Source organism: Amblyraja radiata, chromosome 31 (assembly GCF_010909765.2).
Source record: "Amblyraja radiata isolate CabotCenter1 chromosome 31, sAmbRad1.1.pri, whole genome shotgun sequence".
Taxonomy (NCBI): domain Eukaryota; kingdom Metazoa; phylum Chordata; class Chondrichthyes; order Rajiformes; family Rajidae; genus Amblyraja; species Amblyraja radiata.
This window is the reverse complement of record NC_045986.1, coordinates 17,660,438-17,678,667: the sequence shown is the minus strand read 5'-3', so window position 1 is coordinate 17,678,667 and position 18,230 is coordinate 17,660,438. Positions and strand designations below refer to the sequence as shown.

General features: G+C 44.3%; 1 protein-coding gene across 8 annotated transcripts in view; it reads right to left on the bottom strand.

Annotated features, from left to right (window-relative positions):
- The window catches only part of hspg2 (heparan sulfate proteoglycan 2), a 365,099-nt gene that overhangs the window by 52,882 nt on the left and 293,987 nt on the right, over positions 1–18,230 (bottom strand). For all 8 annotated transcript variants that reach the window (XM_033047940.1, XM_033047944.1, XM_033047946.1 and 5 more), the window contains 10 exons: positions 16,913–17,042; positions 14,960–15,111; positions 13,412–13,541; positions 11,348–11,488; positions 9,899–10,033; positions 7,591–7,772; positions 5,537–5,732; positions 3,319–3,498; positions 2,591–2,851; positions 2,203–2,365 (listed from right to left, as the gene is read on the bottom strand). In XM_033047940.1, the coding sequence (XP_032903831.1) occupies positions 2,203–2,365; positions 2,591–2,851; positions 3,319–3,498; positions 5,537–5,732; positions 7,591–7,772; positions 9,899–10,033; positions 11,348–11,488; positions 13,412–13,541; positions 14,960–15,111; positions 16,913–17,042 (1,670 nt within the window). The remainder of the gene's footprint in view (positions 1–2,202; positions 2,366–2,590; positions 2,852–3,318; positions 3,499–5,536; positions 5,733–7,590; positions 7,773–9,898; positions 10,034–11,347; positions 11,489–13,411; positions 13,542–14,959; positions 15,112–16,912; positions 17,043–18,230) is intronic.

Genomic DNA, 18,230 nt, shown 5'->3' with positions numbered 1-18,230 from the left:
GTAAGATCACCAACAATGGAATTTAATGTCAGATAAACACCATTTCAAAATGAACTGATTACAGTGGCTTGCAAAAGTTTTCATACCCCTTGAACTTTTCTACATTTTGTCACGTTACAACCACAAACGTAAATGTATTTTATTGGGATTTTATGTGATAGACCAACACAAAGTGGTGCATAATTGTGAAGTGGAAGGAAGATGATACATGGTTTTCAAATCTTTTTACAAATAAAATACTGAAAAGTGTGGAGTGCAAAAATATTCAGCCCCCCTGAGTCAATACTTTGTAGAACCACCTTTCGCTGCAATTACAGCTGCAAGTCTTTTGGGGTATGTCTCTACCAGCTTTGCACATCTAGAGACTGAAATATTTGCCTATTCTTCTTTGCAAAATAGCTCAAGCTCAGTCAGATTGGATGGAGAGCGTCTGTGAACAGCAATTTTCAAGTCTTGCCAGAGATTCTCAATTGGATGTAGGTCTGGACTTGGACTGGGCCATTCTAACACATGAATATGCTTTGATCTAAACCATTCCATTGTAGCTCTGGCTGTATGTTTAGGGTCGTTGTCCTGCTGGAAGGTGAACCTCCGCCCCAGTCTCAAGTCTTTTGCAGACTCCAAAAGGGTTTTCTTCCAAGATTGCCCTGTATTTGGCTCCATCCATCTTCCCATCAACTCTGACCAGCTTCCCTGTCCCTGCTGAAGAAAAGCATCCCCACAGCATGATGCTGTCACCACCATGTTTCACAGTGGGGATGGTGTGTTCAGGGTGATGTGCAGTGTTAGTTTTCCGCCACACATAGCGTTTTGCATTTAGGCCAAAAACTTCAATTTTGGTCTCATCTGACCAGAGCACCTTCTCCACATGTTTGCTGTGTCCCCCACATGGCTTGTGGCAAACTGCAAACGGGACTTCTTATGGCTTTTTGTCAACAATGGCTTTCTTCTTGCCACTCTTCCATAAAGGCCCGATTTGTGGAGTGCACAACTAATAGTTGTCCTGTGGACAGATCCTCCCACCTGAGCTGTGGATCTCTGCAGCTCCTCCAGAGTTACCATGGGCCTCTTGGCTGCTTCTCTGATCAATGTTCTCCTTGCCCGGCCTGTCAGTTTAGGTGGACGGCCATGTCTTGGTAGGTTTGCAGTTGTGCCATACCCTTTCCATTTTCTGATGATGGATTGAACAGTGCTCCGTGAGATGTTCAAAGCTTGGGATATTTTTTTATAACCTAACCCTGCTTTAAACTTCTCCACAACTTTATCCCTGACCTGTCTGGTGTGTTCCTTGGGCTTCATGATGCTGTTTGTTCACTAATGTTCTCTAACAAACCTCTGAGGCCTTCACAGAACAGCTGTATTTATACTGAGATTAGATTACACACAAGTGGACTCTATTTACTAATTAGGTGACTTCTGAAGGCAATTGGTTGCACTGGATTTTATTTAGAGGTATCAGAGTAAAGGGGGCTGAATACGTTTGCACGCCACACTTTTCAGTTTTTTATTTGTAAAAAAATTTGAAAACCATGTATCATTTTCCTTCCACTTCACAATTATGCGCCACTTTGTGTTGGTCTATCACATAAAATCCCAATAAAATACATTTACGTTTGTGGTTGTAACGTGACAAATGTGGAAAAGTTCAAGGGGTATGAAAACTTTTGCAAGCCACTGTATGTACACACCATAAAGCTGCTGTATCATTTTATCACACTGTTGCGTTCGTGTGCTGATTGGTACCAAATGGGAGAATTAACATGAGTCAATAATGGCTGCTTACTACTTTAACTCCCCCTTCACATTCCCTTACTGATCTTTCTGTCCTGAGCCTCTTGCATTGCCAGATTGAGGACACATGCAAAGTCATATTTCCCCATCACCTTATATTTTGCTTGGGTAGCTTACAACCCAGAAAGTTGAATTTGCTCAATTTAGGTAACTTCTACAAAACCCTTTCTTTCCCCCCATCCACTATAAGTCCATTAACTAGTTCCACTGTTCACAACAACGTGTCCCTCTGGAGCTCACATCTGTCTCTATCGCTGACCCGCTGAATTACTCCAGCATTTTGTGTCCACACTTAACATTTTGATGCTGTTTGAGCTGTGAAGCTCCCGTTGAAAGGCAACATCACTCCTTCATACACATACTGAGTGGCTGATGTTGGAGAAGGGTTGTAGAAAATTACAATCGTCCTACCTCAAGACTCCTTTGGAGACTTTGTGATTTGGTGGCAAATGTCCTCCTTCCTTCAACCACTCGATCCTGGGTGCTGGGTGACCGATAACCGAGCAGGTGAATTCCACAGTGCCACCGATATTTTTCACCTCAATCTGTGGTGATATTCGCACTGCGGGGGGAGCTGGTGTCGTAAACGGCATAGAAGTGAAGAGAGAGCCTCCGGTCAGTGTCACGTTACTGTTAATGAACATGTTCCACCCAAAGTAGCTGCTGAGATTCCCAACCCTAACAGGGTAGGGTTAGGAATGCTTCCATTCCCGTGATTTACTAACGGACAGTGATTATAGTGGAGAAGAAGGCAAGATCGAGGAGTAAAGTGATTGGGGAACGAAGACACAGTACTCACATTTCACATTTACTGTTGCAATAGCATCACTTTGACCAACTTTGTTCTTCACCAGACACTTGTACCGGCCTGAGTCAGACACCACGGCAAGGTTAATCTGCAGGATTCCATTGCGTTTGACAGCCCGGTCTGGTAAGGTTCCATTGACTTTGGACCATTCATATGTGATCGGCGGGGTTCCTTGGGACAGGCAGTGTAACCGGACGATCTCGCCCACACGCACAGAGACAGTCTCCACATCGAAGGTGGCGTACGGTGTGGCTAAGGAACAAGGGAAGTTAGCATGAGGACCATCATAACACCTGCCAGTGACCCGGCACAAAGCAATGGTTATTTCAGGATTGGGAGAGAGTACATGATCACTTTCAGCAATTACAATCAAGTGGCCATCAGTTGACTCTTCTAGAGTAACACACCAGCAAAGGTCACAGAGCATCTCCTGTAGCATGTCTTGTCACCTCAGAATTTCCACATGGTCACTGAGTGCATGACTCTGGAGCTGAAAGCCTGATGGTGCAACAAATCGACGTGTCGAAAGGAACTGCAGATGCTGGTTTATACCAAAGATAGAGGAGAGATATAGATGGCTAAAATGTCACCCATTCTTTTTCTCCAGAGATGCTGCCTGACCCACTGAGTTACTCCAGCTTTTTATGTTTATCACCTGAAGCATTAACTCTGTTTCTCTTCCCACAGATTTCGCTTTATTCCAATGGGATTGCACTTACTTTCTACATCCAGCATTATGAAGAGCTCATTGAATCCAGCTGAATTGGAGGCATTACAGATGTACTGGCCCGAATCCTGTAGTCCGACATTAGGGATAACCAATGATCCATCAACAATCTTATGCTGCCATGGCAACGGGGCCCGCAGTTTAGACCATTGAATAATTGGAGTGGGATAACCTGCAGAGACCAGAGGGGAAAAATCAAGGATTAATTCCCACAGGAAGTCACATTTTAAATTTGATTCTCTTCTGTTTTCATGGGTACATGGTATTTAATGTAAGATACCTAAATTCTTAATAAGTCTCTTTGAAATTGATTCTCTTCAATGACCCGCATTGGTCTCTTCAGCTACAAGCGACGCTGCTCTAGCCGAGGTTTGAGAAAGCGGCCAACAACATAGGATGCATCACCCATGGTCAGCCTACATACTCTTTGAAATTATACGAGCTCTGCTTCTTTTAAGTGATTCAAAACCAGTGCAAATCTCACTGGAAATATCAACCAACTTTAAAACACAACTTCCAATGTAGGTTCGCTTGCAATGGAACTCAAAATGCTTGAGTCAGAAAAAATTGAGGACATTTATGATGGAGGTGTGAGGCATGAGATTACAGAGCAGGTTAGAAAAGGGCCAAGGGGGGGCTCCAAAATTATGTCAAATTATGAGAGGCACAGATAGGGTAGACAGAATATTTTTCCGCATGGTGGAAATGTCCAACACCAGAGAGCATAGCTAGAAGGTTAGAGGGATACATTTTAATGGAGATGTGCCGGGCAAGTGTTTTACACAGAGAATGGTGGGAGCCTGGGACACCCAGCCAGGGGTGGTAGTGGTGGAGGCAGATATAATAGTGACATAGAAGAGGCTTTTCGATAAGCACATGGAAGCGCTGGGAATAGAGGGACATGGATCATGCACAGGGAGATGAGATCAGTTTAACTTGGCACCATGTTGGGCACAAAACATTGTGGGATGAAGGACCTGTTCTAATGCTGTTATGAGGTGAGTGGGGCACGATTTAGTACAAACCCAAGGGGAAGCATTTTCACTCAGAGGGCTGTGGGTAAATGGAATGAGCTGCCAGAGGAGGTGGTTGAAGCAAATACTATAATAGCAATTAAAAGACACTTGGACAGGTACATGGATAGGAAAGGTTTAGAGGGATATTGGTCAAATGTGGGCAAATGGGATTAGTTTAGATGGTGGATTTTGGTTGGCATGGACAAGTTGGGCCAAAGGGCCCGTTTTTTTTGTTTGCAAATCATCAGTGGGGGGGGGGGGGAGATATTGTCGACATTTTAGGTACAAATCCAACATCAGAAATAAGAGTGGAGCGAGAAGAGAGCCAGTATAAAGAAGATCTTTTAGCAGCTCAGAATGACGATATTGCTTCCCTGTGTGTGGGTAAAGCATCAAGCTACAAAGTAATTCCAGATTCTCAGGAGCTTGGGTGCAACAATAAAGGGAAGATGGGCTCGATTTTTTACCATAAAGAGAAATTCTGTGGTAAGCCAGTTGAAGTTCTCAAATTTATTAATTTTAAAACAGATCCAGGCAGTGTTCAAAATGCCAGAGACAAAATCAAATCAGGAAACTGGGAATACAAAGGAGAAAAAAATGGGACATTTCCTGACCCAAAGGATGCAAGATAAATATAATAAGGTGTATTTTAGAAGATGATTGAAAAATAGGTTCCAAGTTAGCTGGCATTTTAAGGAATCAAGATGACTGTTGAAATGCCAGTGAATCCCTTGGAACAAATATCCTTTCCTTGTCTGAAAAGGTCCGATCTTTACTGGAACGATAAGAAGCAGAGAAATCCAGCATGGACACACATTGAAATTAAACATTTTTCCTTACTGCAACAATACTTAGGTTTTCCTTTAACCTCCTGCAATATTATGGCCGCTTACTTCAACAAAGAATTTTAAACATATTTATTGAGGTGCCCATGGTTTGCCCTTACTAAAGACCATCCCTCAGTCTTACATAGAACATAGAATGGTATAGTGCAGGAACGGGCCCTTCGACCCACAATGTTTGTGTGTGAAATAGTCATCCTGAGCCTACTGACATTCTACACTTATTCTTTGTGGACACTCTCAATCACTCAAGAGGTGTAAATAAGGCAGATAGGGAAGAGGAGATTATATCATCAATGGTATCCAAAAAGCCTCACGATCAACAGTAGACTTTGTCTACATCATGACATACCAGTGGCTGAGCAGCGCAGGGTAGCAATCTGGCCTGCGGTGGTGGTTATTGAAGGTTCTTCTGCAGTGACCTGAGGAGTCTGAGGGGTGGAGGGTGAACGGTCGACTATGACCTCCACCTGCGCCTCTGTTGTGCCAAACATATTTCTCGACCTGCAGGTGTAGGTTCCAGAATCCTGCAGCCGGGCAGAGGATATCTGAAACAGAAAGTTCAGAAAATGGGATTAGACTGGCACAAAATTCAGCAGTACAATCTTAGTATTTGAATGTAGGCAGAACTGCAGATGCTGGTTTACAAAAATAGACACAAAGTGCTGGAGCAACTCATTAATTGAGGAAGGGTCCCGCCCCGAAAAGTCAACTTGAAACATTGCCTATCCATGTTCTTCAGAGATGCTTCCCAACTTGCTGGATTACTCCAGCGCTTTGAGCCTTTTTGTATTTGACTGTTCCCCCCACTTTTGAGGAACTTGTCTTAGATTATTAAAAATGAAGTAACACAAAATGAGTGTGTTTGGTGATCGCTCATGGCAGTGGTCTGACAGATCTAAGGAAAATGTACAACAATTAAGGCCAAGTTGGGATAAAGAGATTGACTTTGATTGGGCCAGTTTAGAGTTGGTTTAACTTGGTTCTCGTTTTATGTTTCAGATTGTCCTCATTTTTACACTGATTCTAGCTGCTGGAGGGCACGGTTTTCTCTGTAGTGAAGGATGAAGTGTTGGGTTTACACAGTTCGGGACTACACCGGTGTATGCAATGCTGGGATGGTGCAATTACAACAGAATATTCACTCAAGATGTTTCCAATGGGAATAGCAATTGGACATTTAATGAAGAATGTCAATACATAAAAGTGATCCTAACATGACCATAAGAAATAAGGTTTTGCTGTAAGTTAGTATGTGCAAATGTAAGATTTTAAGTAGATACATAATTAATAGTAGATTTAATTGAGATTTTTAAATGATACTTGTTTTAATATTCTGCGGGATATAATGGCTTTTCTTGGTGCCGTTATGCTTATACATTTGGAGACACAAGGGATTGCAAATGATATTTGCACACCACAAGACTTCAGCTTATCAAGCACAGCCTGGATCGGTTATGGATTGTTAGGTGGCAAGAGACATCTGAAGACCTTTTTGAGGACATTCTAAGATAATGTTCAAAGTTCAAAGGTCACTGGATTTTCAACTTCAAAGAAATTCTTCATAATTCTGAGAAACAAACCAGCCGAAAGCCAGAATTTGCTGTGGAGTTTGTTAATCCAACCATCAATTCCGTAGACAATCTCGGTATGATTCTCTACTTAAAGATGCAGTTTAACTGACTGATCTACAGCTGATTGCAGTGCAAGGTTACGGACATTGTGCCAGCAAATGAGGCTCTACATAAGCAGGGGCACACTGCTGAGAGTATTTGCTGACTTCATTAAAAGCATACCAACATCTGCACTGCATCAGCGCAAGCTTGCTAATTTCCTTGTACTGCTGACTTTATAAATAAATGTAACCAGATGTTTTAATGTGGAAATAAGTGAAGTGTATATTCTATGCTCCATGTTCATCTGAGGTGGACACTGCCACTTTAATTAGTCCAATGACAGTCTACTGATTGTGGATGTAGGGTCTGTCCTTCGCACAGAGCAGCCTCTCTAATGTCTACTTTCTCTTTGTAAATGTAACACTACAACGATGTAACACGACAACGATGTAACACTGTAGTTTGTGCCCTGGTATTTTTCTCTTTGCACTTCTTGTTGTACTTGTCTATGGTTTGTTGTACTTATACTTAGCATGATTTGATTTGACTGGACAGCATGCAAACAAGATCTTTCCATTGTATCTCAGTACAGGTGACAATGATAAACCAATAACCAGTAGGCTCCAGTCACCAAATGGCCTACATGTTACTTGGGGCAACTGGAGAGAGGGGAATGAGAGTTATGAATCATAAATAAAAACATTCGGCAGGTCAGGCAGCATCTGTGGAAAGAGAACCAAGGCGAATGCTTCAGGTCGAAGACCTTTGTTGAGGATCAGTTTGTACTCACTGTCAGGATGGGCTCGCCTTCCTTTGGCAGCTCTCTCCCCACGTTGTTACTTTGCCGGCCACCAGACCGATGCCAGCTGATTGTCGGACGAGGCTCTCCCATTCCAATACACTCCAGAGTAATGGAATCACCTAACCCTAGTCTTACTGGACCTCTGGGAGAGACGGACACAGTGGGCGGTCCTGGCAACATAGAACAGGGAGAAAACACACGATGAAACGGACATTATCAGAAAAAGACGAAATGTGGAGGAAGGAACTCCAGATGCTGGTTTAAACCGAAGATAGACACAAAAAGCTGCAATAACTCAGCGGGACAAGCACCATCTCTCCAGATTCCCGCTGAGTTACTCCAACTTTTTGTGTTTATTAACAGAAACAGGGATCACTTTGGTAGAGCTTCTGTGCCAGAGATCCTGGGTTCGATCCTGACCTCAGGTGCTGTCTGTGTGAACTTGTACATTCTCCCAGTGACCATGTGGTTTTCCTCTGTGTGCTCCAGTTTCCTCCCACATCCCAAAGACATACGGGTTTGTGGGCCAAATGGCTTCTGTAAATTGCCCCTATGTGCAGGAAGTGGATGAGAAAGTGGGATAACATAGAACTACTGTCAAGAGTCAAGAGTGTTTTATTGTCATATGTCCCAGATAGAACAATAACATTCTTACTGGTTGCAGCACGACAGAATATGTAAACATAGTACACTGTAAACAATATGATAAACGGGAGATCGATGGTTAACGTGGACTGGGTGGACTGAAGAGCCTGCTTCCATGTGTATCTCTCCAAACTAAACTTTGTACAGTGCAGGAGTGTTGTACCAGGTCCCCACTCACACCTATTGGCAGCTTAGATATGCAAATTGATGTAACTTTACAGCATAATTACACCAATGCGCATTACAAAATAAATGTCCCATTGCTCTAAAACAAAGAGCTCCAATTTAGACAAGAAGAAGATGGTTGACCAATCAAGAAAACAAATGTTTGTATTGAGCACCTTCCAAATCTGCAGGTTGCCCCAAACTCCAACATGGGCTAATAAACTGTTCTCAGTAGTGCTATCGCTTTGGCAGTGTATGGAAAAGCATACAGAAAGATTGCAATTAGATAAATAACCAGTTTGCTATTTGAGTAGAAATGTGCTAGGGATAGGTGTTTTAGAAAGAAGTGCAGATGCTGGAAAAATCGAAGGCAGACAAAAATGCTGGAGTAACGCAGCGGGTGAGGCAGCGTCTATGGAGAGAAGGAATAGGTAAAGTTTCTTGACCCGAAACGTCGCCTATTCCTTCCCTCCACAGATGCTGCTTCACCCGCTGCGTTACTCCAGCATTTTTGTCTACCATGGGATAGATGTTGGCTAGATTCCTCAAGGAAATGCAAACCTTCCCCTCTCATGGTGCCCGGGAATCCTTTGTATCCTTTATAGGACAAACAGACTTAAAAACAGTTTTTACCCCACTGCTATAAAGGCACTAAATGTAGCCGCCAAGGAACGCAGGGGCGATACATACTAAGAGACTGTGAAATCGACAGAAGGATGTAGGGCTGGGTGTTTATGCGTGCTATTTTCATGATATTTATTTTAGTTGTTTATCTTTTTTTTAAATATTTTACCTTGTATGTATCGTTAGCTTTTAGAAATGTTTGAATGGTGCACTGACTGGCTGACATTTTACAATTTCGTTGTACATGGTTCATGTTACAATGACAATAAAGAAACTATTCTATTCTATATTATATTGAGAGAATGGACAGCTTCTTGTCTTTGCCTCTCATCTGAGCGACTGTGGCCCCAGCAGGGCAGCAGCATTTCAGTGAGGAAGGGCAGTGATAACTTGGAGTGGGGCTTGAACCCACATCTCGTGGTGTGGTAGAGAGCACTCCACCAATAGATCTGGTCTGTCACTAAAGGCCCTGTCCCACTTCCACGACCTAATTCACAACCTCTGCCAAGTTTGCCCTTGACTCATACTCGCAGCATGGTCGTCACGAGGTCGTAGGTAGGTCGTAGCAGGCCGTGATGCTAGTCGTAGGTACTCGTGGCATCAAGTAGGTCGGGGCGTTTTTCTAGCATGATGAAAAATGTCCACGAGTAAAAAAGGTTGTGAATTAGGACGTGAAAGTGGGACAGGCCCTTAAGTCTACAAAACAGGTACGTGGTGAGAGAAAATACTAATGTAAAACAAAAGAGAGAAACACTATAGAACTGGCAGCATGCAAATCGTTGTTGTGTGACAAACTACTGATAATGTGTAGAGATAATTGGATAAATGGAGTTTACGGCCTTAGGGACTAACAGCTTTGTACCTTGTACGATCAGAGTCATTATGCTGAATGCTGATCCAAATTGATTCCGCGCTATACATTTGTACTGGCCTTGGTCCTGCTGACGAATTCTACTGATTGTTATCATGGTGCCGTCACTACTGATCTTCATGTTGTCTGAAATACAAGGCAAGCGGGAGAGATGTTAAGACTTCTTGATGCAGCATTAAATTGCTTCAGATTTGTTTTGAAAGATCAGGGAATTGGAGGCTATGAGGAACTGGCGTCATACAGAGTGGAAACAACTTGCCCACACCGTGGCCCATCTATAATTGCCCCACCTGCCTGTGCTTGGCCCATATACCTCTCAATCTATCCTATCCATACATATCCTAAACCCAACCTATCCAGTATGATAGGGGTGATCTTATAGAAACGTACAAAATTCTTAAGGGGTTGGACAGGCTAGATGCAGGAAGATTATTCCCGATGTTGGGGAAGTCCAGAACTAGGGGGTCACAGTTTAAGGATAAGAGGGAAGTCTTTTAGGATCGAGATGAGAAAATCATTTTTTACACAGAGAGTGGTGAATCTGTGGAATTCTCTGCCACAGAAGGTAGTTGAGGCCAGTTCATTGGCTATATTTAAGAGGGAGTTAGATGTGGCCCTTGTGGCTAAAGTGATCAGGGGGTATGGAGAGAAGGCATGGATGGGATACTTAGTTGGATGATCAGCCATGATCATATCGAATGGCGGTGCAGGCTCGAAGGGCCGAATGGCCTACTCCTGCACCTATTTTCTATGTATCTATGATGAGGCTTGGGGAAGATTAGTCATGATCAGATTGAATGGTGGGCCGGGTTTATGGGGGTATCTGGTTTATCCCTACTCCTATTTTCCAGTCTTCTTGACTGTTGCGTAAAAAATTCCATTGTGCATTCAGGAAATAAAGTAATCGCTGAACGATTCCACCTTCATTGGAAAGTGCTGAAGAGCAAGAGAACATTAGGTCTCTTACTTTGCTCAGCTGCTCCTGTACACTCATTAGCAGCTGGCCACAGGCAGTCACTGGCCTGTATCATACACAGGATCGCCAGTCAGAACTTTTAAAGGCTAACATCATGTTTGTTGACAACTCCAACTCTGCTCCACTTAGATGCACCATCTTACATGTAGTTCAGGGGATCTCGCTCTCTCTATCCCTTATGTCCTGTTGCTAACAGAACCCTTTGTAGGAAGGAACTGCAGATGCTGGTTTAAATCGAAGATAGACACAAAATGCTGGAGTAACTCAGTGGGACAGGCAGCATCTCTGGAGGGAAGGAATGGGTGATGTTTTGGGTTGAGACCCTTCAGTCTGAAGAAGGGTCTCGACCCAAAACGTCACCCATTCCTTCTCTCCAGAGATGCTGCCTGTCCCGCTGAGTGACTCTAGTATTTTGTGTCTAAGTTCGATTCTAACAGAACTCTGCCTGGATTGTTGGCTGGTACCTTGTTGGTTTTCATGAGGTGTCTTCCACACGATGTGGAACGGCCGAGCTCCCTCTGTGACTTGGCACTGAAAGACTGCGTCACTGCCTTCGATTTCTGTAACATCCTGGGATCTGGTGGTGATAACAGGTAACTTCTTCCCTATACAACAGAGAAAAAGTTAATTATATCCCAACTGTTGCAGTTTAATAAAAAAAACGATGACATTTGTGCTGGAAAGAAGGCAAAAGCATCCATCACATCACAAGCTTTTTTCTAAAGCATTCATCACATTTCCATACAATGACAAATGCAATTAGGGCAGCTGAGTACTTCTGAATTATAATTGTCCTGTTAAAGCAATAGCTGGCAAAATCGCTCAAGCAGAAATATTTAAACAAATAATTTTTAGTTTAGTTTAGAGATACAGTGCAGAAACAGGCTCTTCGGCCCACCAAGTGCATGCCGGCCAGCGATCCCTGCACATTAACACTATCCTACACACACACACACACGGGACAATTTACAATGATACCAAACCTGTACATCTTTGGAATGTGGGGGGGAACCCAGAGGACCCGGTGAAACAGGGGGGCTGCACAAATTCCATACACCCATAGTCAGGATTGGACGCGAGAGTCTGGAGCTGTAAGGCAGCAACTCTACCGCTGCGCCACCATGCCGCCATTTCTTCTGCTTGCTGACCCACATTGATGACTAGTGTTGCAGGTGCATTGAATAGCTCAGAATGGACGTTGCAAGACCATTGTGTCTGCAACTGAGCTGTCCAAGAAGTCCCACCCCTCTCCATACCCTGGCATTCTGTTCAGTTTTCCCCTGAAGTATTTATTCCATTTCCATTTGAACTTTACTACTGAATCTACCCCCTCTACCTTCCCTTACATCATGTTAAAGACCACAGTCGCTCCTTCTCTATGAATAAGTACATCTTCTTGTGTTGCCTGCTTCCTTTGTTAAATGCCACAAAAGTGTTTGTGTGTAAAGTGGGAGTGCCATGGGGTTGTACTGCCTGGAAATGGTCCTTTCAGCCCACTCAGCCTACACTGACTGTTGCACCTGTTTACACTAATCCCATTTACTCAGATTATGTCCATAGTCTTCTGTGCCTTCAAATGCTTGTCCAGACGTTTCTTACATTCGTGAAAGTTAACACATTTTTTTCCACAAACTATTTAATGGACCTCATGAATTGAGGATGTATTCCCGATATCCCACTCTGTCTCGTTGCAACTCCACTTTATTAAAATCTGTATGTTCTCTGTAGCTGTAATACTATATTCTGAACTCTCTCTCCTTTCTTTTTCTGCGCTACCTGTTGTACACATGTATGGTATGATTTGCCTTGATAGCATGAGAAAACTAAGTTTTCTCTGTTTCTCGGTAGAAAATGACAATCATAAAACACATTTGGAGCAGGCAACACGAGAAAATGTACTTATTCATAAAGAAGGAGCAAATGTGGTCTTTAACATGATGAAAATCCTCGTACGTTGCAAAACATACTTGGCGAATAAAGTGTGATTCTGATTCTGAATTAACAATGACCAATTCCCTCACTTACTTCCCCATCTTTCTCCTTCTGCACAACCACTGTCGCCCCACCTCCCCTCCACCAATTCTCGTGGCACCAACCTACAGAAGGGACAATTTACATTGGCTAGTTAACCTACCAAGCAGTAAGCCTAGAGCATACAAATTCCATATCACTGCATCAGGATCAAGGTTGAACCTGGGTCTCTGAGCTTCAGAGGCAGCAGCTCTACGAGCTAGCTCTCTACATTTTGAGGTTACTTGATTCTGTGAGAGAAACCTATTTGGTCCTCTTCAAAGTAACGACAATCCAAAAGTACATATTTAGCTGTGATGTAGTTTGGGAGGTTGTGACAAAAAATGCTTTATCAGTGGCAGCCTACTTTGCTTCTGCCTCCAATGTAAAACCGCTGAAGATCAGTTAAAAACCTGCCTCCCATTTAACATGTAACAAGGCAAAACGTTAAAACAAATGGTGTAATAAAAAAATGACTGATCAAATAACAGTGAAGAAGAATTGAGCTGCATACGTACTGGATGACATGGAGGTGACAGACACTGAGAATATCAGCTGCTCCATTCCATACGTGTTCTCAGCACGGCAGACATAATCCCCCATGTCATCAGGGGTCACTTCCAGGATTCGCAGCAAAGAGCCCTGCGTCTGTTCATCGTGAGGAAAATCATAAGATTTTGTCATACTATTATAAACTGACACAGACAGCCCCAGTGAGTGGAGCCAACATCATCTCAACACTGGCTGGGTTGCTATCCAGAGAGGTGTTTAAAGTTTAGAAATACAGCGCGGAAACAGGCCCTTCAGCCCACCGAGTCCGCGCCGACCAGCGATCCCCGCACTCCCAACACTATCCTACACATTAGGGACAAATCACTATTTTTTTACCGAAGCCAATTAACCTACCAACCGGCACGTCCTTGGAGTGAGGGAGGAAACCTGAGCACCCGGAGCAAACCCACGCTGGTCATGGCGAGAAGGGACAAACTCCTTACAGAGTCAGGATGGAATCTGGGTCTTTGGTGTTGTAAGGCAGCAACTCGACCGCTGGGTCACCGTACCGCAAATCCAATGCCCGGGTTGTGATTATCCTATGCAACCAGTCCTCCTGGTGATGTGAGCCAGACTTATGAACCTTCCACATCAATTATTATTTGTATGGGGTCCTGACATTGTTGCAAAGACCTGCATTAATTGCATTGCCCTAATTGTCCTTGAACTTGTAAGAGATGGTGGGCTGCCTCTTGAGCTGCTGACTCCCTTCAGGTGAAGGCACACCCATGCTGTTGTTGGGCATGTAACATCTGTAGGCTGTAAGACTAAGGCAACATGGGCCAAGGCAAGGGCTGATAAGTGGCAAATCAACATTCCTGTTACAGAAATGCCAGGCGATTACTATCTCCAGCTGTAGAGAGTCTAATCTAATATACATGGCGCACCATGGTATTACTATCACTGGATCTTTGGGTCACCATTGACCAGCTACATAAACATTGTGTCTACAACAGCAGGTGGGAGGCTGGGTATCCCGTGGTTAGTCATTCAACTCCTGACAAGCCTTTGCGCCATCCACAAGGCACCAATAATCAGCCTGGAGGAACACTCGCCACTTGCCTGCATGAATGCAGCTCGATAACTCTCAAGAAGCTCAATGTCTTGCAGCAGATGCCATCCACTTGACTGGTTACATATCCACCTCTCTAAATGTTCATTCTCCCCACCAATGCTGTACAAGATCCCACATATAGGCTGCTCTGAAACGCAGCTCCCAAGCCGATGAGTCCTAGTGTCAAAACGTCAAGGGTAGTAGGCTCATAGGAGCACGGCCACCCTTGGTTCATCCACCTAGACACATGCATCTTGACTTGGAAATATATCACTGGATCTCCATCGTGCCTGGGACCAATTCATGGAACTCCCTCCATAAGACCACTGTGAGAGTGGGTTGGCTCTCGAGCTGCTTCAGTCTGGTAAGCAACCGGGGAAAGATGGGTTGGATGTTCTGGACGTTTAAATGCCTGATAACAATCCCCGTAAGTTTTGTATATGTTGCCGCGATAACACACCTCGTGTCGCTCGGTGAGGGTTCCATCCATCTTGTACCATCTGAAGAAGGGTTGAGGATGTCCTGTGACCTGGCAATGTAACTCCAGCATATCTCCCTCTGTTACTGAGGTGGGCGTGGGCTGCACTCTCACTATTGGCACACCTTCATATACTGTGGAGTGGAGATCAGAAGAGGCATTAGTGACGCACATCAAAATCTGGGCACCATCATCGGCTGAACTGACTGGCTTTGAATGAAAGAGGCAGCAACAAAGGGCTCGTTAGTAGCAACTATTCTTCAAACGGGACTTTGTTAAATCTGACCTCTCAGGGCCCTCTCAAACGCTTCAGTGGTCCTATGACATCTGTACGCCCTAAACTAGGCAGAATGGAAATCTAGCTGAAAGTGTGCAAATCAGGATACAGGCTCAGAGAAGGAACTTCCAGTTTTGTTTAAGAAAGAACTGCAGATGCTGGAAAAATCGAAGGTAGACAAAAATCTTGGGGCTCCTCCATTGCCAGAGTGAGGCCCAGCGCAAATTGGAGGAACAGCACCTCATATTTTGCTTAGGTAGTTTACACCCCAGCGGTATGAACATTGACTTCTCTAATTTCAGATCGTCCTTGCTTTTTCCCTCCTTCCCCTCCCCTTCCCAGCTCTCCCACAAGCCTACTGTCTCCGCCTTTTCCTTCCTTTTTCCCGCCACCCCCCCCCCCCCCTCCCCGACATCAGTCTGAAGAAGGGTCTCGACCCGAAACGTCGCCTATTCCTTCTCTCCATAGATGCTGCCCCACCCGCTGAGTTCCTCCAGCATTTTTGTCTTCCAGGTTTGTTTAGTTTACTTTAGAGATAAAGTGTGGAAACAGGCCCTTCGGCCCAACGAGTCCATGCTGACCAGCAATCATCTGTACACTAGTTCTATCCTACACACAAGGGAGAATACCCTTGTTAATCTACAAACCAGCACGTCTTTGGAATGTGAACGGAAACTGGAGCACCTGGAGGAAACCCACATGGTCGCAGGGAGAAAATACAAACACTGTACGGACAGCACCCATAGTCCGGATTGAACCCGGGTCTCTAGCGCTGTAAGGCAGCAACTTTGCCGCTGTACCACTATGTCACCCTGATCATTGCTGATCTTTCACCTTAACTCTACCTGCATTCTATACTAATCTTCCATGGTTCTATTAGCATTTATGGATCCTTAGCTTGAACATGACTATGGGTGTGAGTTTCAATGGGTCTCGACTTTTTGAATAAGGAGATTTCTCTTCATCTTGGGTCACTTGGTTCCAGGGCCGTGACCATTTGCTCTGGACCCTCCAGATCCTGGTAACATTTGATCAGGATCCACCACGGCAAGGTCCTTAACGGTTCACAGAACTTTCAGGAATAGAATCATTTTTCAAGTGTCCACAAAAGCAAATATTGAGGCCCAGAGATATGAGGTCCACGCTATAGGCATTTATCATTTATAGTGGTATTTACATTCAATGCAACAGAGGTAGTGGTGAATTAATACACCCTTTAAAGTCCTAGTTTACCATATTGGCGATAGTAGAAAAATAAAGCTGGTGCTGCAAATGGGTGCCCGTCCCCTTTGTAACACTGGGCTGCGTTGATCAGAGCTAACCTACAGCAAGAGGTCATGGCTGTGGAACCAAGTGGACACAACATGAAGAGAAATCTCTTTGCTCAAAGTAAATCTCTTTACTTCAAAGCTAAGAGTCCTTAAATGCTAATAGCATCATGTAAGGCGATTAGAATGGAGGTGAAGTCAGCCATGGGTCACTACTAGCAGACCAGGTGAGATTACAACCTTCCTTGATCCATTACCTGACAATCGAACAGATTAAACAATAGACAATAGACGCAAAACGCCACACTGACAGTGAATGGTAAGAACACGGAAGCGTTCAGATCAAAGGACGTGACAAGACACAGGGGATAAGCATGGAATTTTACGTACTTTGTTCCGTGGATGCGATCGAGACGGAAAATTTGAACTCCTGCATTCCCAGGACGTTTTCGGCACGGCAGATGTAATCGCCAGCGTCCGCGGGACCCAGGCGAAGGATGCGCAGCACGGGACCGTCAACCTGAAGAATCAACAGGAAAATCACAGCCTCAGTCACTCACACGCGCCCATATAGTGTCCAGGGCACCACACACACACTGGGAGCTGCAGTGGCTCAGCGGTAGCGTTGCTGCCTTACAGCGCTTGAGACCCGGGTTCGATCTCGACTACAGGTGCTGTCTGTACGGAGTTTGTACATTCTCCCCGTGACCTGCGTGGGTTTTATCCAAGATCTTCCGTTTCCTCCCACACTCCAACGTACAGGTTTGTTGGTTAATTGACTTGGTATAAATGCAAATTGTCCCTAGCGTGTGTGGAATAGTGTTATTGTGTGGGGATCACTGGTCGGCACGGACTCAGTGGGCCGATGGGCCTGTTTCCACTCTCTATTTCTAAACTAAACTAAACCCGGTGGAACAACAATGATGGTTTCTTCTTCTCTTACATTCGTGCCAAATGGAGAGTTGGTGCGGCTCACAGCTGGATTGAGGGCTGAAAGAACTAATCCTGTTCCTGTGATCTCTCCTGAGATAGTATTTTCATAACTAGTTACCACTTCACAGGCAAAGGTAAATGGGTCTAGGAATCAACCCAATGATAAGAGGTGGCTGAAATTTAAAGGGAAGCGAGATTATTAAATTGACTTGTCATATTCGGAGCTGGTCACTTAAATCAGGAATCTTAAAAGGACCTCAACTAAATAGCCTTTTCCAAAGTTGATACGATGGAAGTGATATATGAAGGAAGACCCGGCGTGGGCGGACCACCGTGAGGGGTGGGGGGTGGAAGAACAAAGGAGGATCTGGCGTGGGATACTTGGTAACTTTGTCAGCGTCCTTTATGTGGCGACTCTTTGCATACCTTGGGAATGCAAAACAAAGAATTTCACTGCGACTTGTCACACGTGGCAATAATTCATTAATTAATTCATTCATTCATGATGATAAGTGTAGGATAAAATCGAAGGGTCATGAAATATGAGGTAGAAAGTTAAAGGCCACTGAATTCCCGATGACACTTTGTGAGTGGCTCACAACGAGGATGCAAAAAAACAGGACCAGGAGGAGGCCACTCAGCCCCTCAAGGCTGCCCTGCCCTTCATCATGATTATGGGTGTTCAACTCTGGCCCCAACTCCTCCTCTACACCAGCTACCCATCGACTGAATTCCCGGTTAGTTCAAGAATGTTGTAAAATGGAAATAGCATAGC